This window comes from Procambarus clarkii, chromosome 34 (assembly GCF_040958095.1).
Source record: "Procambarus clarkii isolate CNS0578487 chromosome 34, FALCON_Pclarkii_2.0, whole genome shotgun sequence".
NCBI lineage: Eukaryota > Metazoa > Arthropoda > Malacostraca > Decapoda > Cambaridae > Procambarus > Procambarus clarkii.
This window is the reverse complement of record NC_091183.1, coordinates 39,535,902-39,562,339: the sequence shown is the minus strand read 5'-3', so window position 1 is coordinate 39,562,339 and position 26,438 is coordinate 39,535,902. Positions and strand designations below refer to the sequence as shown.

The window sequence follows — 26,438 nt, the reverse complement described above, 5'->3', positions numbered from 1 at the left end:
TACATAGTCGTAATGACTTGGCGCTTTCCCCCTGATAATTCCCTTCCCTTCCATCCACAACTTTAAGTAGCAGGGGTAGTAGGTGGGGCCCAGGAAGCTAGACCCAACCTCCCCCCCCCCCCCGCAGTCACTGAGAGGTAAGTATACTCCTGCTGCTCTTGTACCTTGTACTTTGTGCACCACCCACTCTAATAGTTCAAGAATGAACACTTAGTTCATTCATTCATTCATTCATTCATTCATTCATTCTCTCTCTCTCTCTCTCTCTCTCTCTCTCTCTCTCTCTCTCTCTCTCTCTCTCTCTCTCTCTCTCTCTCTCTCTCTCTCTCTCTCTAGTCCTACAGGAAACTGGATGGATGATTGCTATACTGACATAGGAACATGCAGTTATATGCCACCAGTTATCTAGTACTACAAAATGAAGCAGTTAATGAATGCTTCCCACTCTGGAATCCTAAGACATACGCAGACGCACACTCCTACAATCACCTGTGCTTGAGTGCTCCTTAACAGCTCCCTACTCTTGCTCCACACTAACGCCATCAGTTTATACATGCGGGTTAGCACTGTGTGACAACCTCTGTGCTAGACGAATAAAACCATCACAATAACAATAATAATAAACTCGTACAGTTGGCAACACCGGTTATCCCTTGAAGACAAAAATGGCGCGAAAGTTTGAACCTGTCACTGGTCACTTGGGTGTGTTTATGTTCTCCAGGCGGAGGGCCTCGAGCCGGGGACACCGGCGCCCTTGTCACCGGGGTGTCAAGGCCGGGTGTGCCAGCCTGGTGGTGGTGTTGTGGGGCCACGTCGCTCACAGGTCAGCTAAATGAATTGTGGGGTTCAGTCCCTGAGCCCATTATGTGCCTCTGTAACCCTTTCCACTACCGCCCACAAGATGGGTATGGGGTGCATAATGAATGAACTAAACTAACTCACAGGTCAGGTAGGAGAGAGTGAGCATCACCAAGCCGGCTCCTACCTTCAAACTTTCAGATTAGATTCCTCTTCCTCAACGAGGAATTCTCCTTCAAGACTCCTTAAACTTCTCAAAATACTCAAGAGAAATGTCTTACAACTTTTTTTATTTATACATTTAGAAAATAGGTTGGAGTAGGAGCTGTTAACATTTGACATCAGTTTTGTCCACATTTTCCGCATATTTGGAGTGAAGCTTGTGGGCTGCCCACTTAAGTGTTGTCTTCACCCACTGTAACAACCCCACTCCTGTGGCAGGTAAGTCCACTACGGGCTCACCATAGCCCGTGCTACTTGCCACTATTGGTTCAGAGTAGCTGAATCTAAAACAACAACAACGTTGTCCTCACTAATCCAGTCACAGAGACACGGACCCTTCGCCCACATCACCAGACCTACACAATAGTCACCACGTCTACTAAACACTTTCCCACACCAAACTCTACTAACATATCCCTCCAGGTCACCCTGGCGGAGGAGACGGACACCATCCTCCCTCTCAGGAAACACTACTGATTAATACACAATAAAATCACAAAAATGTGACAGGGAGTCCAGAGACGCGGGTTCGATCCCATTGCCTTAATATGTTCCCATATTACTGATTATATTATATTTGTTAAGATGTCAGGCGATCGAGAGGGATGCCAGGAATATCCCACAATACTAAATATATTATATTCTTAATAATACTCCTCCCCCCACCCCGCCATTCTCCACATATCTGGTGGACATACGAGTGGTTGTACCACAGTATGATAGACGTTGACCAGACTACACACTAGAAGGTGAAGGGACGACGACGTTTCGGTCCGTCCTGGACCATTCTCAAGTCAAGACGGACCAAAACGTCGTCGTCCCTTCAGCATCTAGTGTGTGGTCTGGTCAACTTACTTTCGTCACGTTATTGTGACTCATCGCCTGCATGTAATAGAGGTCACTCAGTGGGTGAGAGACGTTCAGTGGTTGAACTAGTTCACTGGTTGACGGGATACCAACGAACAAACTTTTTTTTTTAATGAACATATTTACGGAAAAAAAAACTTTTTTCTTCGCCACCAACAAAATAACTCTATGGACACGCCTCTGCCAAGTTCAAATGTCTGCGTTCTCTACTTTGTTTATTTTTTGTTAACGAGGTATTCAGAGTAGTAGTAGACACCTTGTAGTTCTTGTTAGCAGGTTGAGAGCGTTCCCTTTCTATAGGTCATGATAAGCCACAGATGTTTCTCTCTATTTGACTCTTGCACGCTAGGCTAGTGTGTATAATTACCTAAGTGTAATTACCTAAGTGTAGTTACATGATGAGAGATACGCTCGTGGTGTCCCGTCTTCCCAGCACTCTTTGTCATACAACACTTTGAGAGCTACGCTCGTGGTGTCCCGTCTTCCCAGCACTCTTTGTCATACAACACTTTGAAATGACTGACGGTTTTGGCCTCCACCCTTACCCGTTTGTGCGCGCGCAAGGCATGAGGTGAAAGAAAATGCTGCCAATATGTTCTCTCTCCAACCGGAGATAACTAGCGAGAACAACATCTTGAGGTTATCTTGAGATGATTTCGGGGCTTTAGTGTCCCCGCGGCCCGGTCATCGACCAGGCCTCCACCCCCAGGAAGCAGCCCGTGACAGCTGACTAACACCCAGGTACCTATTTACTGCTAGGTAACAGGGGCAATCAGGGTGAAAGAAACTTTGCCCATTTGTTTCTGCCTCGTGCGGGAATCGAACCCGCGCCACAGAATTACGAGTCCTGCGCGCTATCCACCAGGCTACGAGGCCCCTCACCAGGCTACAAGGCCCCTCACCATGCTAAGACTTATAACCCACAATAAAGGCCGGGTTTATCTAAGTGTTGCCACACACTCCGGCAGTGTTCCCGCCTGAACTCATGAGTAGCCTCAAACACAACACAAGTCTTCCCATACTCGTCGGGGTTGGCATCACTGCAGCCTTCCCCACACGTGCTGACATACAGAATTCAGAACAAACATCAAGGATGAAGCCTCTTGCGAAGCCTGTACATCTTTTAACACTCACAACGGTTTTGCTTACATTAAATAGTCTTATGAGCTGCGAAGCGCTACTAGGTTGTTTATAACAATAATAACCTTGGAATGTGAAGTATACCAATAAATGTAAACAAAGCCGCCATAACTGTTGATGAACAGATTTCGCCAATGGATGCATAAATGTTTGATGAATCCTGGCCCTTGTTTCCAACAGTAAACATATAGAGCAACATGGTGACGAGGCTAGGCTAGGCTAGCTACGATGGTGGTGACGAGGCTAGGCTAGGCTAGCTACCATGGTGGTGACGAGGCTAGGCTACCGGCGAGTGGGACAGCCTAGCCTCTAACCTCACCAAGCCTGTGCTTAGCCCCAAGCCACAGGGTATATATCTTTCCAATAATCAGGGATCGTCCTTGAACCGTCTCTCAACAATTAAAAGATAATGGCAGACTGTAAACCATCTCGACTCGTCCCTAAAAATAAACCCACTAGTTTCATCGTATTACAAAACATATATTTTTTCCGAAAAGTAAACTTGGGTCTCCACACTGAGGTGACGGGCCAGGTCGGCCACCAGACTAGCGTACCTCTGGGGGTACAGCAACACAAGCCTGGCCAGGTCGGGCACCAGATTATCGTACCTCTGAGGGTACAGCAACACAAGCCTGGCCAGGTCGGGCACCAGACTAGCGTACCTCTGAGGGTACAGCAACACAGGCCTGGCCAGGTCGGGCACCAGATTATCGTACCTCTGAGGGTACAGCAACACAAGCCTGGCCAGGTCGGCCACCAGACTAGCGTACCTCTGGGAGTACAGCAACACAAGCGCCCAGTTCCGGGATCTCGGCCACAGCCCTTGAGTGCTGACAGCTCACCTGGCCCACCACAACACCGTCTCCCTCCCCCCCCCCAGCACACACAACACAATCCCCCTCAAAACTCTTCACATATTATTTACATGTTCAACACTCATCAACGCCTGCAAATAATACGGGTCAACTTGCCAACAGAATAATGTACTAAAACGATTATTTCCTTTCGAACAGGAAAAAAGTTTTCACCATATACTAGGCTTCCCAAACGCATCTGTGAGGGTTTTTTATTTTTCTACCACGGACGTGGCCACACATTTACAATGCTAACCAGAATATTTACATTTTCTTCTGTCCTCCATGGACAGGGGTGAGAGATCTGTTAAACATATTGTGCAGCGATTTATTGAACAATCAACCACAGGTGATTGTAATAGTTTGTAAATGCTTCTCTAACCTACATACATAAATACACAGATTTACATTTGTGCTACATAAACAGAGTTAGATGTGTCTTTTTACATGGTGTCATTAACGTGCGTTTACAAAGGTCAAATGCAATTCCGACCAGTTTCCACACACCCTGTATACACATACACCCTGTATACACACACACCCTGTATACACACACACCCTGTATACACACACACCCTGTATACACACACACCCTGTATACACACACACCCTGTATACACACACCCTGTATACACACACACCCTGTATACACACACACCCTGTATACACACACACCCTGTATACACATACACACACACACATACACTTGTGTCTCTCCTACTTTAACAGGGTAAGATAGCTTCTATAGAAACTAGTGTGTTATTAAGCACTTAACCACTGAAGGTGATTAGGATGTTTTTACAAGCTCAGGTGATAGTTACATCACAAACATTGCATAACTGATGCATTACAAAATCTTTGTTACAAGTCCAGAATATCATCACGTGTTCCGGTACTGTCCGTGAGGTGAGGAGCTACTCATCACCCACCAGCCAGGAGCCACTCACTCATCACCCACCAGCCAGGAGCTACTCATCACTCACCACCCAGGAGCCACTCACTCATCACCCACCAGCCAGGAGCCACTCATCACCCACCAGCCAGGAGCCACTCATCACCCACCAGCCAGGAGCCACTCATCACCCACCAGCCAGGAGCCACTCATCACCCACCAGCCAGGAGCCACTCATCACCCACCAGCCAGGAGCTACTCATCACCCACCAGCCAGGAGCTACTCATCACCCACCACCCAGGAGCCACTCACTCATCACCCACCAGCCAGGAGCTACTCATCACCCACCAGCCAGGAGCCACTCATCACCCACCAGCCAGGAGCCACTCATCACCCACCAGCCAGGAGCCACTCATCACCCACCAGCCAGGAGCTACTCATCACCCACCAGCCAGGAGCTACTCATCACCCACCACCCAGGAGCCACTCACTCATCACCCACCAGCCAGGAGCTACTCATCACCCACCAGCCAGGAGCCACTCATCACCCACCAGCCAGGAGTCACTCATCACTCACCACCCAGGAGCCACTCACTCATCACCCACCAGCCAGGAGCCACTCATCACCCAGCAGCCAGGAGCTACTCATCACTCACCACCCAGGAGCCACTCACTCATCACCCACCAGCCAGGAGCTACTCATCACCCACCAGCCAGGAGCCACTCATCACCCAGCAGCCAGGAGCTACTCATCACTCACCACCCAGGAGCCACTCACTCATCACCCACCAGCCAGGAGCCCACCGTTCACCTGCCAATTTAAAGCAGCAAACTATGCAAATTGGCTCAACTAACTTTACTGATATTTCGCAGTAAAATGTATTTTTTCAAAATCACAATTACAACACAACATTACACGACAGTGATGCCGGAGATGGTGACAACGTCGCTAAGGAATTGGAAGTGTTGCGAATGGAAGGGGAAGAGAAGGAAGAGGGAGGGAAGGGAGGGAGAGAATGTAGAGGTAACAGGTTATCTTCAGGTTATCTTGAGATGATTTCGGGGCTTTTTAGTGTCCCCGCGGCTCGGTCCTCGACCAGGCCTCCACCCCCAGGTAGCAAGCAGCCCGTGACAGCTGACTAACACCCAGGTACCTATTTTACTGCTAGGTAACAGGGGGCATAGGGTGAAAGAAACTCTGCCCATTGTTTCTCGCCGGCGCCTGGGATCGAACCCAGGACCACAGGATCAGAAGTACAGCGTGCTGTCCGCTCGGCCGACCGGCTCCGGTAGGTAAGGACAAGGGAGGAATATGTAATGAAATATGAGGAAGAGACAGATAGGTAAGGAGGAGGCAGGAAGTAAATGATGGGGCTAGGCAGGGTAGTAGGGTAGGCAGGGTAGTAGGGTAGGCAGGGGTAGGCCTGATCAACCAGGCTGTGACTCATACGTCAGGCTGCGAGCAGCCGCGTCTAACAGCCTGGTTGATCAGTCCAGCAACCAGGAGGCCTGGTCGACGACCGGGCCGCGGGGACACTAAGCCCCGGAAGCACCTCAAGGTAGCCTCAAGGTAGGGTAGTAGGGTAGGTAGGGTAGGTAGGGTAGGCAGGGTAGGCAGGGTAGGCAGGGTAGTAGGGTAGGCAGGGTAGTAGGGTAGGCAGGGTAGTAGGGTAGGCAGGGTAGTAGGGTAGGCAGGGTAGTAGGGTAGGCAGGGTAGTAGGGTAGGCAGGGTAGTAGGGTAGGCAGGGTAGTAGGGTAGGAAGGGTAGTAGGGTAGGCAGCAGGGTAGGGAGGGTGCCCAGTGTGCTGGGGGGGGGGGGTTACTAGAGGAGTGGAGGTGGGTACCATAGATCACATTTAGTACTGACTCGACCACTGGACAAAAATGCGACGCATTAATACGAACTAAAGCACCGTAATATCGACGTATCCACGGCATCGGCCTGGATAAGATAGGAGGGTTGCTTGGGTTCGTACGTCTCTGGTAAGGTAAAAAAGTTGCATTTTTACGAGGTGGCAAATTACCTTAATTTACCCTTACATGGTTTCCAGAGTGCTTCTACTCTCCAAGCCTTGTCTTGCGATAATTGGATATGAGAGGCTGGTGCTTGTTGCGAGCCGCAGACTCACGTAGCCACCACAACCTGGTTGATCAGGCACTTCCTGCAGCAATTTGTCCATTTGCCTCTTGAAAACGTCCACTTATGTTTTACGGGAATATTTCTTATGTTTGATGGAGAGGCGTTGTGGAGCTGTGGACCTCTTCATGTTCCCACAATGTTCTCTCATGTTCCCACAATGTTCTCTCATGTTCCCAATGTTCTCTCATGTTCCCAATGTTCTCTCATGTTGTCTACGGCGCCTCCAAGTCTCACCGGGACTATTCTGCACTTCCTGCCATACCTTTCGTGCCAATATGTTGTCATTTTGTTTAAGAACCTGGCCTTCCAGTGTCTCCCATATATACATCAGGGGTCTCGGTTGTGCAGTGGGATTCTTTCTCCACTTACACTTGTCACTCTCACCAGCACCCCACCCCCCTCCCTTCCCTCTCTCTCTCTCTTTCCCCATCTCACTCTCTCCAACGTTCTCCCCTAAGATCCACCTGCCCTCTTCTCTCCCTCCCCCGACTCTCCCAATCTCTCCCCCTCTGTCGTCCAAGAAAAGTTAAGATTTATTTTTTTTTTTTTTTAGATATATACAAGAGTTGTTACATTCTTGTATTCACTGTCCACAGTAAAGGAACAATGTTCACCGCACACAGACAGGTGAACAAGAACAAAGACAGTGCCCACAGTGAACAACTAGGGGGCCAGATAAGAGCAGAGGCCACACAGGCACTGGTTGGTCATCACCACTCCCTCCCATCTCCACCCCCTCTCCCATCTCCACCCCCTCTCCTATCTCCACCCCCTCTCCCATCTCCACCCCCTCTCCCATCACTCTACCCCTCTCCCATCATTCTACCCCTCTCCCATCATTCTACCCCTCTCCCATCTCCACCCCTTCCCATCATTCTACCCCTCTCCCATCTCCACCCCCTCTCCCATCTCCACCCCCTCTCCCATCTCCACCCCCTCTCCCATCTCCACCCCCTCTCCCATCACTCTACCCCTCTCCCATCTCCCCATCTCCCCACCTCTCCCATCTCCACCCTCTCTCCCATGCCCCACCCCCCTCCCATGCCCCACCACTCTCCCATCACAACTTCACAATAACACTGGAGCCTGGAGAGGACATTTTACAACTTTTACATTCAAAATTGGTCAATAATTACAATTTCTATACTGCATGCCAAAGCATAACTTTGTAATTATTTGTAATGCAATCTTTCACAATGACAGTCCATAACTACACATTTTATAATTATAAAAACAAAAATTGTAATGGTTATATTTTTTTGTTTTAAAGTCGTGAAAATATTTTTAATTGGCAAACGAGCCGTGAAAATTAGGTGATGGTGTAAGCTGTTAAAGTTTAGGTAATATGTGAGTCGTTAGAATACAGGAAGGTCTCATGCTGTTGATGACCAAATAACAAATAACAAAGCTAAATTCACGTGTCCCGAAAGGTCAATAATGTTGGTGATAGAAATTGAGCCGGTTATCAACCCGTCCTCTCGTCTAATGCGTCGCATTTGGAACGGAATCGACCAACCCGTTACAAATGTGATTTGTGAAAATTCGAACACCGGAATATTAATGTTTTTCAAGGCATCGCCTTCTTCAGGCTAGAGGCGGGTTCCTCTGCGTGTGTTAAGGGTCGTGTTAGGAGCAAGATAATTAACATTACAGCAATAATTTATGCATTACATTTATACATTAGCAATAATTTACATTACAACAATATAAGTTAAAATTGTTAACGAAGTGTATAAATAATATAGTGAACGGGCTTGTGTAATTACGTCTCATTTTACACGAGTTTTACATTTAACGTTACAAATGCATCCTACTTATAACAAGCACACACATATCTACGTTTTCTATACGTGGGACTAGATGGGTTAGGCGGGTTGCTTGGGTTGGTAAGTGTCTTGGTTAGGTCAAGAGGTTGGATTTTGTCCAGAGTCCCGCCTGACCGTCATCCCTCGACACCTTCGGTGACACAGCATACACACTGTCGGAGAGGCCCTGTCCCCACAATAACTGTTACGTGACGCCAGGTCATACCCCAGAGCATGGCACTAACCCCAGAGCATGGCACTAACCCCAGAGCATGGCACTCAGTAACCCTAGAGCATGGCACTAGGTAACCCCACAGCATGGCACTAGGTAACCCCAGAGCATGGCACTAACCCCAGAGCATGGCACTAACCCCAGAGCATGGCACTCAGTAACCCCGGAGTATGGCACTCAGTAACCCCGGAGTATGGCACTCAGTAACCCCGGAGTATGGCACTCAGTAACCCCAGAGTATGGCACTCAGTAACCCCAGAGCATGGTACTCAGTAACCCCAGAGTATGGCACTAACCCCAGAGCATGGCACTCAGTAACCCCAGAGCATGGTACTAAGTAACCCCAGAGCATGGCACTAACCCAGGAGCATGGCACTCAGTAACCCCAGAGCATGGCACTCAGTAACCCCAGAGCATGGCACTAAGTAACCCCAGAGCATGGCACTAAGTAACCCCAGAGCATGGCACTAACCCCAGAGCATGACACTCAGTAACCCCAGAGCATGGCACTAACCCCAGAGCATGGCACTCAGTAACCCCAGAGCATGGCACTAAGTAACCCCAGAGCATGGCACTAACCCAGGAGCATGGCACTCAGTAACCCCAGAGCATGGCACTCAGTAACCCCAGAGCATGGCACTCAGTAACCCCAGAGCATGGCACTAACCCCAGAGCATGGCACTCAGTAACCCCAGAGCATGGTACTCAGTAACCCCAGAGCATGGCACTAACCCCAGAGCATGGCACTCAGTAACCCCAGAGCATGGCACTAACCCCAGAGCATGGCACTCAGTAACCCCAGAGCATGGCACTCAGTAACCCCAGAGCATGGCACTAACCCCAGAGCATGGCACTCAGTAACCCCAGAGCATGGCACTAACCCCAGAGCATGGCACTCAGTAACCCCAGAGCATGGCACTAAGTAACCCCAGAGCATGGCACTAAGTAACCCCAGAGCATGGCACTAAGTAACCCCAGAGCATGGCACTAAGTAACCCCAGAGCATGGCACTTAAGTAACCCCAGAGCATGGCACTCCATAACCCCAGAGCATGGCACTCAGTAACCCCAGAGTATGGCACTCAGTAACCCCAGACCATGGCACTCAGTAACCCCAGAGTATGGCACTAAGTAACCCCAGAGCATGGCACTAAGTAACCCCAGAGCATGGCACTCAGTAACCCCAGAGCATGGCACTAAGTAACCCCAGAGCATGGCACTGAGTAACCCCAGAGAATGGCACTGAGTAACCCCAAAGCATGGCACTAAGTAACCCCAGAGTATGGCACTAAGTAACCTCAGAGCATGGCACTAAGTAACCCCAGAGCATGGCACTAAGTAACCTCAGAGCATGGCACTAAGGACTCTCGAAGCATGGCACTAAGGAACCTCGGAGCATGGCACTAAGGAACCTCGGAGCATGGCACTAAGGACCCTCGGAGCATGGCACTAAGGACCCTCGGAGCATGGCACTAAGGAACCTCGGAGCAAGGCACTAAGGTCCCTCAGAGCAAGGCACTAAGGTCCCTCAGAGCAAGGCACTAGGTTACCCCTTAGAATGGTAACCAAGGTAAGAAAGTGTACACTGAGGAGATCAAAGCTGTCAACGGCATAAGAGGAAGACACTGAACACCGGGCAGGTCAGGTCAGTGTACTGCCTCCAGAGAGCAACTTGCACCCTCCAGCCCTGAGAGAGCCAGCAGTGTTGGTGGGGCGGGCGAGGAGCCTGCTGCATGGCTACCAGCACCCCCTTCAATAGTCGAGTTAGGTGGATTTGGTGGGCAGTAGGTTCGCGGGTCGACACGAGAGGCACCTGTGGTTCTGGTGGTCACTGGGGTGGCGCTGCCAACACTGATTGTCTCTCACAGCCTTTCCCGCTCGCGCCGCCGCCGCCTCCTGCTGCTGCTGCTGCTGCTCCTCCTCCTCCTGCCGCCCGCGCTACTCATGTCCCCCGCCCACCCCTCTGCGCCACCTAGCCTCCTCCACTCCGACCCACCACCGGCCTGTGGCAGGAATCCTCCTTCTCCACTCCGGCCTCTGGCAGGAATCCTCCTCCACTTCGGCCCACCACTGGCCTGTGACAGGAATCCTCCTCCTCCACTCCGGCCTTTGGCAGGAATCCTCCTCCACTCCGGCCTTTGGCAGGAATCCTCCTCCACTCCGGCCCACCACTGGCCTGTGACAGGAATTCTCTACTCCAGCCCCTCACTAGCCCTATAGTAGAGTATACCTGTAGTGGGTTCTGGGAGTTCTTCTACTCCCCAAGACCAGACTGGAACCAGGCTTGAACTGTGACAACTTGTCTAACAGCCTGCTACTTGGAGCGTCGGCCTGCAGGCCCACATACCCCTATAACCAGACTGGTCCAGTTGGTCTTTATCAGCACTCCTCCTCCACTACTGGCCCATAGGCTCAGCTTCCTCTATAAGGCCATATTTCATGGGCTACACTTTCCTGATCAACATTAACACATCACTTCCCGTCTCACTAGGTCTTCGTCGTCCCAAAAACTGTCTACATGGGTGGGGACGAGTGTGAACGAGTATGAAACGTGGGACCAAGTGTGAGAGGTGGAGGCGAGCGTGCAACCCGTTCTCGCACTTTTGTACAGTCAATATTGACTTATTAAATAAGTACATATGTGACATACTAATTTATTGTGAATATTTTAGTTTACCTTGAAAAGCTTCATAGAAAACACCGACCTTACCTAACCTTCTTAGTATGTTAAGATAAGCATCTTATTGCTTTGTAATTACAATTATTACTTAACCTATACCTATAATAGGTTAAGTAATAATTGTAATTAAGAAGCAATAAGATGCTTATCTTAACATACTAAGAAGGTTAGGTGAGGTCGGTGTTTTCTATGAAGCTTTTCAAGGTAAACTAAAATATTCACAATCAATTAATATGTCACATATGCACTTATTAAATAAGCCAATATTGACTATAAGCAAGTGCGAGAACGGGTTGCAGCGTGAGAGGTGGAGGCGAGTGTGAGAGGTGGCGGTGAGTGTGAGAGGTGGAGGTGAGTGTGAGAGGTGGAGGTGAGTGTGAGAGGTGGAGGGAAGAGTGAGAGGTGGAGGTGAGTGTGAGAGGTGGAGGGAAGAGTGAGAGGTGGAGGTGAGTGTGAGAGGAGGAGGTGAGTGTGAGAGATGGAGGCGAGTGTGAGAGGTGGAGGGAAGAGTGAGAGGTGGAGGTGAGTGTGAGAGGTGGAGGGAAGAGTGAGAGGTGGAGGCGAGTGTGAGAGGAGGAGGCGAGTGTGAGAGGTGGAGAGGAGTGTGAGAGGTGGAGAGGAGTGTGAGAGGAGGAGGCGAGTGTGAGAGGAGGAGGCGAGTGTGAGAGGAGGAGGCGAGTGTAACAACTATGATTCATAACAGCTGTAAATTTAGCCAGCAGCTGTCACATAAATAAGGTGTTAACATCCTGCCTTTTCTATCTATAACAGACAAGTGTATGATTTTATTTTGTTTCAGAGAGATCTCCACACGGTCACTGCACACATCTATACAACCGATTCATACTGTACATCAGTACTCTCTACATTAATCAATATATGACTACTCTTAATCATTCCATGTATCAGTGCTATTACAATCAATCCAAACACCAGGCAGGTACACCCTTCTCTCAATTAATCCAGGTCACTACTCTTGATCATCTATCACTATTCTTTCAGTCATTTCCACTCATCTCAATTTTTGTTTAATTTTAGTACCTGTGTTCACATACATAAAATACGAGTTTACTTGCTTGAAAATGAGTTAATGAATGATATGAGTAAATAATAATGGATTCTATGAAGCTTTCGTTCAGTTCCTCTTTTTACAAATCTCTTTTCAACATTACTGCAGTATTTGTGTTAACTGAAAGATGATATCAAACCAGAATTCGTTCCACAGACATATACTGTACTGGTAATACAATGAGTAGGCAATAACATACATTATTGGTTTTGCTAAGGAAATTATTCGTGCTGTAATGCAGCACTGGTGATTCTCTGTCCTCTTCTGTAAATGTGTGCTTGTGTGTAAATCTCCACCAATAAAGAAAACCTCATCACAAATCAATAATTACAAAATGATAAGGCAAGGATCCTGCACTTACCTTATCGGAGTCTGTATTGGATGAAGAATAAGAGGCCAGAGAGTTACGGTCAGTATTCTCTGCGCTCTCATCTATGGACTCTTCCATGTCCCTGAACACAGAAATAAAACCATGTTAATGAATACAGATATGTTACTAAAAAGTGTGATATGACTACAGCGTAAGATACAAAACTTTGTGATATTGATTACAGTGTAAGATACAAAGCTTAGTGATATGACTACAGTGTAAGATTCAAAGCTTAGTGATATGACTACAGTGTAAGATACAAAGCTTAGTGATATGACTACAGCGTAAGATACAAAGCTTAGTGATATGACTACAGTGTAAGATTCAAAGCTTAGTGATATGACTACAGCATAAGATACAAAGCTTAGTGATATGACTACAGTGTAAGATTCAAAGCTTAGTGATATGACTACAGTGTAAGATACAAAGCTTAGTGATATGACTACAGTGTAAGATACAAAGCTTAGTGATATGACTACAGTGTAAGATACAAAGCTTAGTGATATGACTACAGCATGTGCTCTCAAGATGATCTGACAACATCAAATAACACTAAGCTTAGTAATCTGCTAGAGTATATAATAACTAAGCTGAGTGATCTGCTATTAGCATATCATAATTAAGCTTAGATATCTAAGCTTAGATCACTAAGATCTAAGCTATAATATTCAAAATATTAGAAAATTCACTTTTGCAAACTATGGTAGATGGTTGGAACAAGTTAAGTGAGGTGGTGGTAGAGGACAAAACAATCAGTGGTGTCAAAGCATTATACGACAAAGCGTTCAGTACTGGAAAGATGGACATAGCATAGCTCTCATCCTGTAACTACACTTAGGAAATTACATACACACATGGGTCCTTTCTCCTTTTCAGTTTCTATTTCATTTATTATGTTATACTATTACTTATAAACTATAATATAGTTCAAGAAACTGGATATATAGTATAATGCTGAGTAGTTATTTTACCTGCTGACACGGTTCTGCTTGGGAGTTTTAGCTGGGGACTTGGCCATTGAGAAAGGTATTGCAGAGCTCAAATATGTCTCCTGGAGGACCTCTCTAAGCTTTCTCACCCAAGTTTGCTTCACTTCTAAAGTGTTGGCTCGGAGTATCATCTGCAAAACAGAAATTACCGAACAATATACAAAACAGCAACTAACATATTAACTTAATACCAGTACATAACATGCTCGTACTGATTCTTTTTACCATATTGATTTTTGTATTTTCTTTAATTTTTCAAGAGAAAATGGATGTCATTCTAATAACCCTTAAATGGTTTAAATTACTATCTGTGATTACCTCCTGTGATCAAATTGCCAAATGCAAATTTAACATCAGTTTTGTGACCTATTTTTTGTCATGCACACCACAATATAGGACTTTTAATTAGCTGAGCCATTTAAGGGTTAATAATGTTACAAAACATAGAGTGTGACTCACCTTGCCATCACTAACTCCTGTCCGTGCAGTCCATACCGCAAATTTACATTCATCCCCTTCCATGTGTTCAGTGACACCGAGTTCAGATGTAACAAGACGATTTTTGTATGCATATTTGGTCTTGTTACCACTGGGATCCCGCACTTCTTTACAAAATACCAGGTACAGGTCAAATAAAAATATGTGCCGGTCACGGCCCTTTCTGATTAATTGCCGTGGATCCCACACCTAGATAAAACAAACAAATAATACAAATTTATACTACTGCATCCAATACAAAAATATTTATATAAAATGCTGAAACAGTTGATCCACTTATCATTTCCACCTATGAATACATTCTGAAACAACCTTCATACTAAACACATTCTGTTTCTTAACACATACAAGTGACAACTACCTCAGTGTGTAAGTTTTGACAGATATAAACCAGCATAAAGAATAACTAGGCAGAGGTTTGTAATATCTGACTCTCGCTGCCAATTACAACTACGGTATGAGGTTTAAACATTTGGTTCTCTTAAGTGCCAAATATTGACTGACGATTGATTGATATACAGTACAGTATACATCTTTGGTACCAAACCATTGAGGTCATTGGTACAAAATTCAAATCAATAATGTACAAATGAAACTATAAAATATTAACACCTCAAATTAAACAACAAAGACATTAGGAATAAAATGAAAACAACATACTATAAAGGAAGCATTACCTTGGTAGACATACTGACATGTGCTGCCTTCATCAATTGCTTAAAATAACAAATAAAGCAAATCCTCCAGTGTAATAATCTTTTTAATTCTTAAGGTGTTGAGCAACCTGTCCTCTCACTTAATAAGTCAATTTTTAACGGAATAAACAATCAGTTAAAAATGTGACGCACTAGTAAAAATTCAAGCACTGTAATATTGATGTTTTCTATACATTATTCTTGACAGGTTAGGTGGGTTGTTTTGGTCTGTAGATTTCCAGTCAGGAAAAAAGTTTCATTTTTTATCAGAGTAGCAAATTGAAAGAATTCTAGCAAAACAGTACTTGCCAATTCACATCTTTATGTGATATTTTTCAAAATATTAAACATTGTTATTTTTACTTAAAAAGTTGGTGGAGAGCCTGTAAAGAATGTGTGGTAAATCCCCCAAGAGCCTCTGTTGATAGTAATGATAGTGACACCTAGTGGTGGGTTTGGGTAGCAACACGGTAGCCAACTAGCATTCTGCAGACCAATACTTTGAGTATAGATGCATAAACCTTCCCACATTCATTTTGTATTGTATTAAGAATTGTACAGTGTCCCCTCCCCCCCCTCCTGAGCCCTGCAGCATCAGAGATGAGAAGGTTGCACTGGACAAGCTGGAATTTGACTATGACTTTGGAAGAGCTCAACATTGCCTATGGAAGCGACCAAGAATTAGCTTAAAAATAATCCAAGCACAATAGCTATGAGGGAGGCCTCTAGAGATGAACCTTGCTTCCTGTAGACGTAGACACAACTCGATAGGCATTTAAGGGGCCGGCCGGCCGAGCGGACAGCACGCTGTACACGTGATCCTGTGGTCCCGGGTTCGATCACGGGCGCCGGCGAGAAACGATGGGCAGAGTTTCTTTCACCCTATGCCCCTGTTACCTAGCAGTAAATAGGTACCTGGGAGTTAGTCAGCTGTCACGGGCTGCTTCCTGGGGGTGGAGGCCTGGTCGAGGACCGGACCGCAGGGACACTAAAGCCCCGAAATCAACTCAAGATAACCTCAAGATAACTACCAGTTTTTGTATTATATTCTTAACACTATATTACTATCCTGCCATTCACACTCACCCACACCTTGTCTTTTGGTATTCTATCTTGCCATACCTTCTCACAGCAAACCTATTCGTAACCATATTTACAGCCAGTAGATTTTTTCAATACTCTAATATCTTTATCCATTTGTAAGTTATTCTTTACAAGTTAATACTCTCCCATGTTTATTCTTACTGTACTATATTCATTTACTTTATCATCCATCTTCTCTTTCTTCTTTTCAAAACAGCAGCTTATTTTCAAACTTTTATTTATTTGCCTTCCCGGTTCTTAACTCATATTACCAATATGCAAAAAAATATAGCATGACTTAATGAATAGCAAAATAAAACTGATTTACCTTAACATCCCTCAGTAAATGCACCCCATAATAAAATTAAAAATAAATAACGAGAACTATCTAATGTGGATGTCATATATCAGGAATTCAGAATTCAGCAATTAAGAAAAAGGATTAAAGGAGTAATGAATAATAAAAAGATTAACTATAAAGTTTATGATGATTTGATAAAAAAAGAAAGTGCAGATTAAGAAAACGTAGGTGTAAGGTATATCTTGAGATTATCTCGAGATGATTTCGGGGCTTAGCGTCCCCACAGCCCGGTCCTCAACCAGGCCTCCTTTTTGCTACACACCGCCAGGAAGCAGCCCGTAGCAGCTGTCTAACTCCCATTTACTGCTAGGTAACAGGGTCATCAGGGTAAAAGAATCATTTTGCCCATTTGTCTCCGCCTCCACCGAGGATCGACATTGGGTATATGACACTGAGAAAATATAACTGTGTATGCAGACAATAAATCACAATAACATAGATGAAAATGACAACTTCACCCTGATGGTCCACGATGAATGAAGTGTTGTCACTAGTACCTTTATTTTCAGATTTGTGGGTTGGATGTCTACAAGACAGTATGTTGCTGCTAGATATGCAAGACTTCTCAACCATATTAAAATTATATCACCATTCTTAATGAGAACTTCAGTACTAAAAGCAGGAAGTTAAAAAGAGATGATCTAAATTAGGATAGGCAAGTTTACACAAATAATGTGCTGACATTTACAATAACAATTATTTTTAAAACATTAAAACATAATTTATTTAATTACGAATGATTTCACACAATGAAATCACAATTATTGTACCATGACATATCTATGAGAAAATATTGAAGCTGTATGGTGGGATCGAATCCACATTGCTGAACTTCTCAAGACACATGCACTACGAACCTGACCTTGATGGGCTAGTTGGTCATGCATGTGCCTGGGGAGATCAGGGATGGAGGTTCAATTCCATTGTAAGGCTTCAATATTTTCTCAGTAAAACATAAGCTTTCTAACCTGGAAGGTATCTTGAAGAATAACTTCTCCCAAAGAGTCGGGAGGGACATCACAGCCATCGAGCATGGACAAGTGGAGAGCATCATTGGCTTTCTTTGGGACATTCTGCATCACCTCCAACCCATCCTTGATCTCACCCTGATTTTCATCCTCACAACAAGAGAGAAGTTCTTTTAACAACAATTGATATTTGGTAATACGTTGCACTGGCTTGATCAGGTAAGCTGGGATGGGATGTTCAACGTTGTGCTTTCGTTGAACTTCTTCATAGAACGTACCAGAATGACTGACTAGCACACGGTTTGACTCGGGTTGCGCCTTACAGTATTTAACATAAACATCAAATTCTGTCGCCCATGTCACAAAACAATGACCAACATCTTCCGGCATACTTTGATACTTTTCAATCTCTCTGAGGAAAATATCTTTATGGAATTGCAAAATGTCCTCCATGTTACAAAATATAATGCCATCTTTGCCTTGCAGCCCAGATGGGGCTGTAGGTTGCCGTGTTTCATGAAGGTAAGTTCTCGTACACACTTCAAGATCTTTAACATAAACTCTTTCAGTCTGAAGTAACTCCCTCATGATGAGTTCTTTTTTTCTAGCGGATTTACGCTTTTCCTCACTAATTTCTTTATTTGCCACTTCTGCCACTGACACCACTGCACCAACTTTATTTTCTAGAGATGGGTCACTATGACGATCTAAAGAAAGGGAAGCTTTACTATCCTCACTTTGAATCCCTAAACGGCTCTCCAATTGCATACGGTACCTATCCATCCTCCCTGAGAAGTTTTTGTAAGCCATATCAACACGTGCTACCCAATCTTTAATAGCAGCAGCATGCGCATGGCCTTTCTCAACCAAGGAATCTGCCAAAAGCAATAATAACTTCACTCGCTCTCTAGTGTCCTTAGCTGTACCCTTGAACTCATTATGTTCTTTTAATAGCTTTTCAGTCTCTTCTTTGGTATCACCCAAATTAGTATGTGTAGAAAGATACATCTCACCAGTTTCCATAATCCAATCTAGAGCTTGTTTGGCAGATCCTTCAAAAAGAACAAACTGCTGACACTGGTCTAGTTTCTTTTTTTTCTGCGTCCAGTGGTCAAGGACCTTATTCTCTTGTGCCATGAGATTCTCTAAAATACCCCTAACTTTGGTTTCTGGTCCTCTGAGCCCCACATCACCCTTCAAATTATAATAGTTTTGAGATCGATTGGAATATTTCAAGAAAGTCTCAGCAGTACGTCTGGCAAGCGTGCATGCTTTTAAAAATCCTTCTTTTTGTTCCTGATGTTTATTAATTAGGAGAGAAATTGAAGCTGCACGATCTGACCCCGTTTGGCTTCCTTGACCAGTCCCTGGCTGCTGTTGTTCTTGTTTCTGTTGTGGTTGTGACTGTTGTTGTTCCCCTTGACTGGATGTAGCACCTGGGGCCGCCACGTCCTTCTGACACCAATCTTCATCTCGCTTATAGTCACGTTCCAAACTTTCCAACACTGAACACACTTGTTCTGCCGTTTTGTAGAATGTTATAGAAGCTTGGACCAATTTGTACCTGAAACATATTTGAAGTGAGAGATCAGGTTCACTTTTGAGATTCAGTAAGAAAGCACCTCCCAATATCGTCAGTACAACTAAAAACTTATTAGGTTTGAATTAATTTTAGGTTGTGGAGAAATTCAATAATTGAAGAATATTCAGAACACATAGCACATACAGTTAATACTATTTAAGGTTAAAAATAAAATCAACATTTCATCCTTTTCAGCACACTTCTCAATTTTTAATAGGAAATGGGTCTACAATCATGAGAAGGGGATTTCAGGTTAGGGAAATTCCTTTTCGTTAATTATGTGTTCATTCATTCATTCATTAACATTTTGACTGGGATATTAGTGTTACTACATAAAAACAAAAAATCATAACTAAATTTTAAGAGCCAGGGGAGACATAACAACATATAGAGTGCTGAGAATAGGTGAGGTGAAAGAGACAATCTATTCCATGAGTGAAAATAGAGGGGGGGGGGGTGGCACAGGTACAATTTGCAACAAAGTTACAAAGTATTGATATGGAGTATGGGTGGTAAGCAGGTGGAATGACCTAGGAGTGAAGACGGCCAGTCACCTTAAATCATAGCTCTAGGATTAAGTACAATAAAACACTACAAAGTTGCAAAGAATAACTGCAAAAGGTACCAAATTAATCAAAAGGCAGTGCCCAAGAGCTGAACCTTGCACCCAAAAAACTAAAATGAATATTATACCTTCAGTATATCTATCATCTTAGTGAATGTAAGTGCCTCAAAATTTATTTTGCAACATGGTAGGAGTTTAATTGTTAAATCTCCAACACATCTTGTATTAGAGAGTATCATTTTTAGGACTGGCCAATAAGCTATTGAAGAAGAATCCTTATATTACATTATCATCAATACAAACAATCTGCACTATTGTTTTTAACAGCAATATCCTCAGTATAAAATATTTAGAAATGGAAAACTCTCTATAGAAGGTAAAAGTAAATCAAAAGACAACTACAACTTTCATGTACATAACTGAGACTGATCACAAGTACAGTACTGTATTTAAGAACTAGCTGGAATATGAAATGCTTTCTTGGAGGATTCTAAAGTTGAGGGACTGGGAGAAAATAAACATATGGATCATTTTATGAGTGCATAAATAATGGTGCATCTTTGTATGTTTTCTATGGAGGATATTTTGTGTAGTTTGCCACTGTCGTGGAGAGGAAACCTGTTAAGCTAAGTCACGTCTTCTTTAGTCTGTGCCTGACCTTGTCCACGACTTAACCCACAACTACTCCTCTTTTAACTATTTACTGCTAGGCAAACAGGTAGGTGCATTAGGTGTAAGGAAACATACCTAACCATCTCGTCCTGCACGAATATCAAACCCAATACCATTTTGGCAAGCTTGGGAACTTTCCAGATAGTTGTGACACAATGGTATTCTTATTTCTATCATGTATATTTTACCCAAAATTGCTGTGATAATTTAAATCACTGACTTGTCATCTATTAGACTGTTTTGGCTCCTCATAAAAGAGTAAGAGAAGTTTTCCATATTTTTTCAAGTTTTACTTCTTGATCTACTGTTTTAAATAAGCCAGTTATAAAAATTCTAAGCATAATTGTCAGAAGTTCTTCAGGAAGAACTTCTTCAGGAATGAGAAGTTGACTTCTCATTTCTCCAATGAGAAGTCAACATAAATACTTAAATCCCCAGCCTTTGACGGGTATGTATCATTCTTCTAAAGTATTCTTACCTGTCTTCAGCACAAGTGACCAGTTTCTCCCATCTCTTGGTGACATTAGACTCTATCTCCATGACTTGCTCTGGACTATAGTGCTTGCCTACTAACAATGCTGAAGACCGTTGACGAATCTGAACCACAGCTGCATGAGTTTTTTCTATCGCAACCTAAGCAGAGGCAAGATATAGATAACATAAAGGATAAATACAATAATCTGTTGAAATAATTATACATTATTTACAAAGTTGCACAATCACACTGAATGAGTATAACACAGTTCTTTCTGAGCAGGGAACTTGGATGCTCCCCATGGCAAAATCCATCCTGGTCCTACTTCAAAGCATCAAGATAATTTGTCGGTGCCTGGATCGACCCGGGCACCAAAAGGTTGTGTTGTGGGGTCTGACCTCAAGAAAAAATTCAAGAGCCTTGGCCAGCCACCTTCCACCAATTTTAATGGGGTGAGGGGATCACAAGACAAGCCAACTGATTTTAATAGGATAAATAGGGTTGATTGCAGCCTGCACATGTTGGTCACCTACCCTTTACCAATCATCATATAAAGTTGGGTGAGGTTAGCCCCAAGCAACTGGTCTCCATCCTTGAACAGGCAGACCAACACAGAAATTTTCTCTTATAAATATATATAAAAGAGGAACTTTTGGTTTATTTCCTGCCAAAATTATTCTTCTGAACCAGTTTTTTTCAACTGTTTCACAGGTTGAAAACTAAATAATTTACCGTGGACTGTTCACTTCCAAAGTTCTAGTCACCTTGTCTCCACACTTGTGGCAAGGAATGTCTTTTCAAATGGTCTTGCCACATCAATTGGTAGAGGGGAGATAGTGGATAGTAACTCAATCCACCACCTAGAGGCTGCTCGTTATCAGACAAAGTTAAGAAAAAATATCATTCAAGACTTCCCTCTTAATGAATAATGGACTCACAAGATACTCAATTCTCACTTGGTTAACTTTACTAGTTAGGAACAAGAGTTACGCTGATACCTATGATAACTGATATTGTATTTATGATAAACAGAAACTTACCTGAAACTGTTCATGATCATGTGACAAGGCATTTGATTCTGCAAAAGAACTGGGAATAGTGAAACTTGCTGCTAATACTGCTTCCCCATTCCTGATCCAACTGATTACCTGTAAAGTACGACAAAAATGTTATTAGTTTTCAGTGAACAGAATTACGTAAGTTAGCTATCAGATGTACTGCACAATTTTAAAAACTATCATTGTCTAGGAAATCACAATATAAACAATAATTTAAATTATGATTTTACATTTTCAAGTAATATTTATTAATAATATGAGACAATTATGAAGCAAATACACTGCAACCCAAATTTATTTGTTCCCAGTTTACCAAATTCAAGGGTTAACCAGGAATAAATTTTGTTTTTCAAATCAATTTACAAGATTTAAACCAGTAAATTGATAACTATGCTGACTGCCCTTGGTTAACCAAGTTATCTGTGGGGTGGCAATCACTCATTTGAATCAAATAACACAAAATAAACTAATATACCAGTATTTTGCCCACATAATTAAATATTATTTCTCAAATAATATAACAAATATCATAACTAGTATAAATTAAATCCTGTACTGTACATTCATCCTTTAATATGATCCATTTTATGACATTAAGGTGCACAGTGTTGCGAGTCCCGTGGAGGGAAGCAAACACGTGAGTACACTCTTCCTCTGGCAGGTCACATGCTTTCCTTGCTTTTTAACAATAAGGAGTGCATTCATTCCCCCCAATTATTTTTGTTATGTTTTGAAGTTATTTGAATAATTTTGCCTGGGAAAGATATCTGGTGGGTGTGCTGGTCCATCTGAGGCAGTAAGAGAAAGAGGATGGTTGTAAATATTCAGGAAGAGCTAAGATTCATTGTAAAGTCGGAGTTTGGCGCCAGTGCTGTACATTTGGCTTGTGAGTACACCTCTCATTCATTCTTGGATAGAGAAAAATTATCGAGTGACTACCGAGAATCCAATAACTCAACCCGTTCTCGCAAATTTAATAAGTCAATATTGACTTCTTAGTTGCGTGCATAGGTGACATACTAAACATAATAGTTTCCCTTGAAAAGCTTCATAGAAAACACCGACCTTACCTAACCTACTTAGTATGTTAAAATAAGCATCTTATAGCTTCGTAATTACAATTGTTACTTAACCTATTATAGGTATAGGTTAGGTAATAATTGTAATTACGAAGCAATAAGATGCTTATCTTAACATACTAAGTAGGTTAGGTAAGGTTGGTGTTTTCTATGAAGCTTTTCAAGGGAAACTATTATGTTAAGTATGTCACCTGTGCACATATTTAATAAGTCAATATTGACTTATTAAATTTGCGAGAACGGGTTGAATAACTAGGGGTGCGACCCAGCAGGGGCAACTTTAAGAACACCCCGTGATGCCACTACAGTCTGTCATCCTGCCTGACAGCATGCTCCTGTCCAGTGGGTACATCAGAGCTCACTTTAGGCAGCAAAATGAAATAGCTTAGAAAAATAGAGATATATGGCTCTAGTGAAACAAGATTGCTGGGAAAATCCCCTGACATCTATTAATTTGCAAAACAAGTCATTGCAGATACACTTCTTTGATTTCAAGATAACATGCAAGGCCTCTCCCACAGTGTATTAACAACAAGGCCCAATAACAACAGGGGTCTTCCTAGTATCACCATTCATGGTCTGATATAAGAATGCATTCTTCAGACACTAACCTTACTGAGAATACATGTACTGTATACAAAAAGTCATCTGTACTCACTTGATTTGCTTCATTCTCAAACTGAAGAAGATGAATACACTGCTCTAGTTTGATTCTCTTCATATCTGTTAGAACCTCTATGTCCATCTGTCGTTCATGAATACATTCCAATAACATGGAAACTTTTGCATTTCCATCTGATTCTGCATCAGCACGAATCTGGATTCCTGATGTTTCAAGAAGCTGCAAAGAAAATTTCAGAGATGATAGAAAAATATATATTAGACACTAAATACAAACAAAAATACAATATGCTGCTAGTAGTTTAGGAAATATAATGTATCACAGCCCTTCAATAAATACAATATTTTTCTTCCCACAAGAGTTTGCAATGTAGCATTATGAATTAGATATAAAAGATTACATTTTCCAAAACATTCTGCCTGGGAATATTGTACTTGTACATTAAAATCTTTAAATACCAAAGCCTCAACTACTAAACTCATAATACCTGAAAATAAGTCAAGGAAGTTAACTTTATTCTCACACACATATATAAAACAAAAATTACTGGATGTTGCTAACAGAATATTTCATTTGACAAAATTGTATAGGCATAAAAAGGAATTAAGAACCAGGAAAAACTAAATTAAGTAACAAAGTTACAAATTACCGCATATTATTTTACCGTTAAAAAGATTGCAGTTTTAAGATTGTTACAAAACATGGAATGAGTCTCCACTATAAAGCCAGAGAGAAAATGCTACAATGCTATTACCTTTACACTGCTCCAATCACAATCAGTGATTACCTCCTGTGCTTCAATCACCATGTGCGATTTTTCTTATTTATATTGATATACATATTTTTTCATGCATACCACATAAAATGCATAAAATGTTTTATTTTAATTAGCAGTCATTTAAGGGTTAAAGTGAAGGCATTACATATTTGTCATACACAAATACTAGTATAACTAATTATCAAAGTTTTAAGATCAGACTACTTAAAGCGACTCAATGCTTTGATATTAATCTTAATGACTAAGCACTGTAATTACTTTCATGAGAGCTAAGTCAATAAAACAAATTATATTTTATTTCTAAAGCCTGAAATTAAAAATAAACTTACTTGCAAGAGCTCCTGCCCACTTTGAAGAACCTGATAAGTTGCATTCTGCATGTGAGATGTCGAGTCATTATGTAGCACCAACATCTGTTCCGCTTCAGTAATGTCTCGCCCAAAGTCAGTGTCCTGCAACTTCTCAGCCCAGAGATCCAACTGGCCAAGCAGCTGTAACAAAATACTTTATGTAAATTGAAGGTTTAAGCAAAGAAAACAAAGCTAATATATTTTACCTTTAAGTATTTGCTGAAGAAGTCATTATTTGGATTTTTGCATATATAAAGTAGTTGCCACTTGCATACACTGCCAACCAAGAATGTTACAAGAAATAATACTACCACAGGCACTCAGCACAAAAACTTTAAAAGATCATGTAATTGGAAATAAGTAGTATAAATTGAAAGGGTTCACTTACACACCAAAACAAAATAAACAAACAAGGAAAAGAATCTCACATCTACTGATTCTCTCTGGAAGAGTCTCAGCTGAAGCAGCAGATCCAATCTAAGCTTACGAGTGGCCCAAAGATTCTCCAACTCGTCACGTTTTTTTACTAATCGCTCCAAAGCTTCTTCCACACCCTCTACAGATCCACATCCTGTTTCAGGAGCTACATTGGCAGATCTGAAAAACATTTCTGCTTTAAATAAAGTTTTCTAAACAAAAACAAGTGTCACTCAGAGAATTTAAATGTTATCTAGAGTGTATTAGCCAATGATTCAACCTTCATTCCATTCCATATCTATTAATCAATAGCTTTCCCATATTTACTGTACTCCAACACTCATATTCAGCATTCTTTAACACTAATTATTATCCCTATTATCCCTTGTCAACTCAGCTGTACTCACTACAAACACCACCCAACATCAATTTATGGTACATACATCTTTCTCCCTTTTATACTTTACACATTCTGAAGGTAATGTAACTTACTCTTTGTGTAAAGAAACATCTTTATTAATCTGTTTAACTGCAATCATAACCACCTTTCCTTACAATTTTCCAGTTACAGAGAAGTTACGTATAATTGTACTCCTTTAACACTTTGTGTGGCCAACTTGCGCGGCCCATTGTGCACGGCCCAGCGTGCGCGCCCCAGCCCACCTCTAGGTCGGCCTTGCAATTCCTGTGAGCACACACCCACACTAAAATGTGTATACTCTTTACAGTTTTCTGGCCTCAATTTTCGTCCTACGTCATTCATTTTGGTATCAAATTGTTCACAATAGAATTCTCTTAAAGGATATGTGCACATAAGGTAAAAATAAACAGTGTTCCCCAGAGCAAACCCGAAAATTGGCCAAGCATTACCCATGAGAGTGCAACCGCACTAAAATATGTACAGTATACACTTTACAGTTTTTTTACTTCAATTTTTATGCTATGTCATTCATTTTCGTATCAAATTGTTTGCAATAGCATTCTCTAAAGGAATATATGCATATAACGTAAACAAAGCAGGCACGCCATCCACAGCAAACCAGAAAATCTGCCGAGCGTTACCCGTGAGCGAGCACCTATCCGCTCACCCACAACACTCGCACTAAAATGTGTATACTCTTTTCAGTTTTCTCACCTCAATTTTCAAGCTACGTCGTCATTTTGGTATCAAATTGTT

The 26,438-nt window shown here is 42.7% G+C and overlaps 1 protein-coding gene across 7 annotated transcripts in view; it reads right to left on the bottom strand.

The window, feature by feature from the left end:
• The window catches only part of trio (trio Rho guanine nucleotide exchange factor), a 766,603-nt gene that overhangs the window by 240,037 nt on the left and 500,128 nt on the right, over positions 1-26,438 (bottom strand). For all 7 annotated transcript variants that reach the window (XM_069335896.1, XM_069335893.1, XM_069335897.1 and 4 more), the window contains 9 exons: positions 25,273-25,441; positions 24,824-24,985; positions 23,753-23,935; positions 21,998-22,105; positions 20,961-21,115; positions 17,664-19,227; positions 14,518-14,745; positions 14,041-14,189; positions 13,061-13,151 (listed from right to left, as the gene is read on the bottom strand). In XM_069335896.1, coding sequence (XP_069191997.1) covers positions 13,061-13,151; positions 14,041-14,189; positions 14,518-14,745; positions 17,664-19,227; positions 20,961-21,115; positions 21,998-22,105; positions 23,753-23,935; positions 24,824-24,985; positions 25,273-25,441 — 2,809 coding nt within the window. The remainder of the gene's footprint in view (positions 1-13,060; positions 13,152-14,040; positions 14,190-14,517; positions 14,746-17,663; positions 19,228-20,960; positions 21,116-21,997; positions 22,106-23,752; positions 23,936-24,823; positions 24,986-25,272; positions 25,442-26,438) is intronic.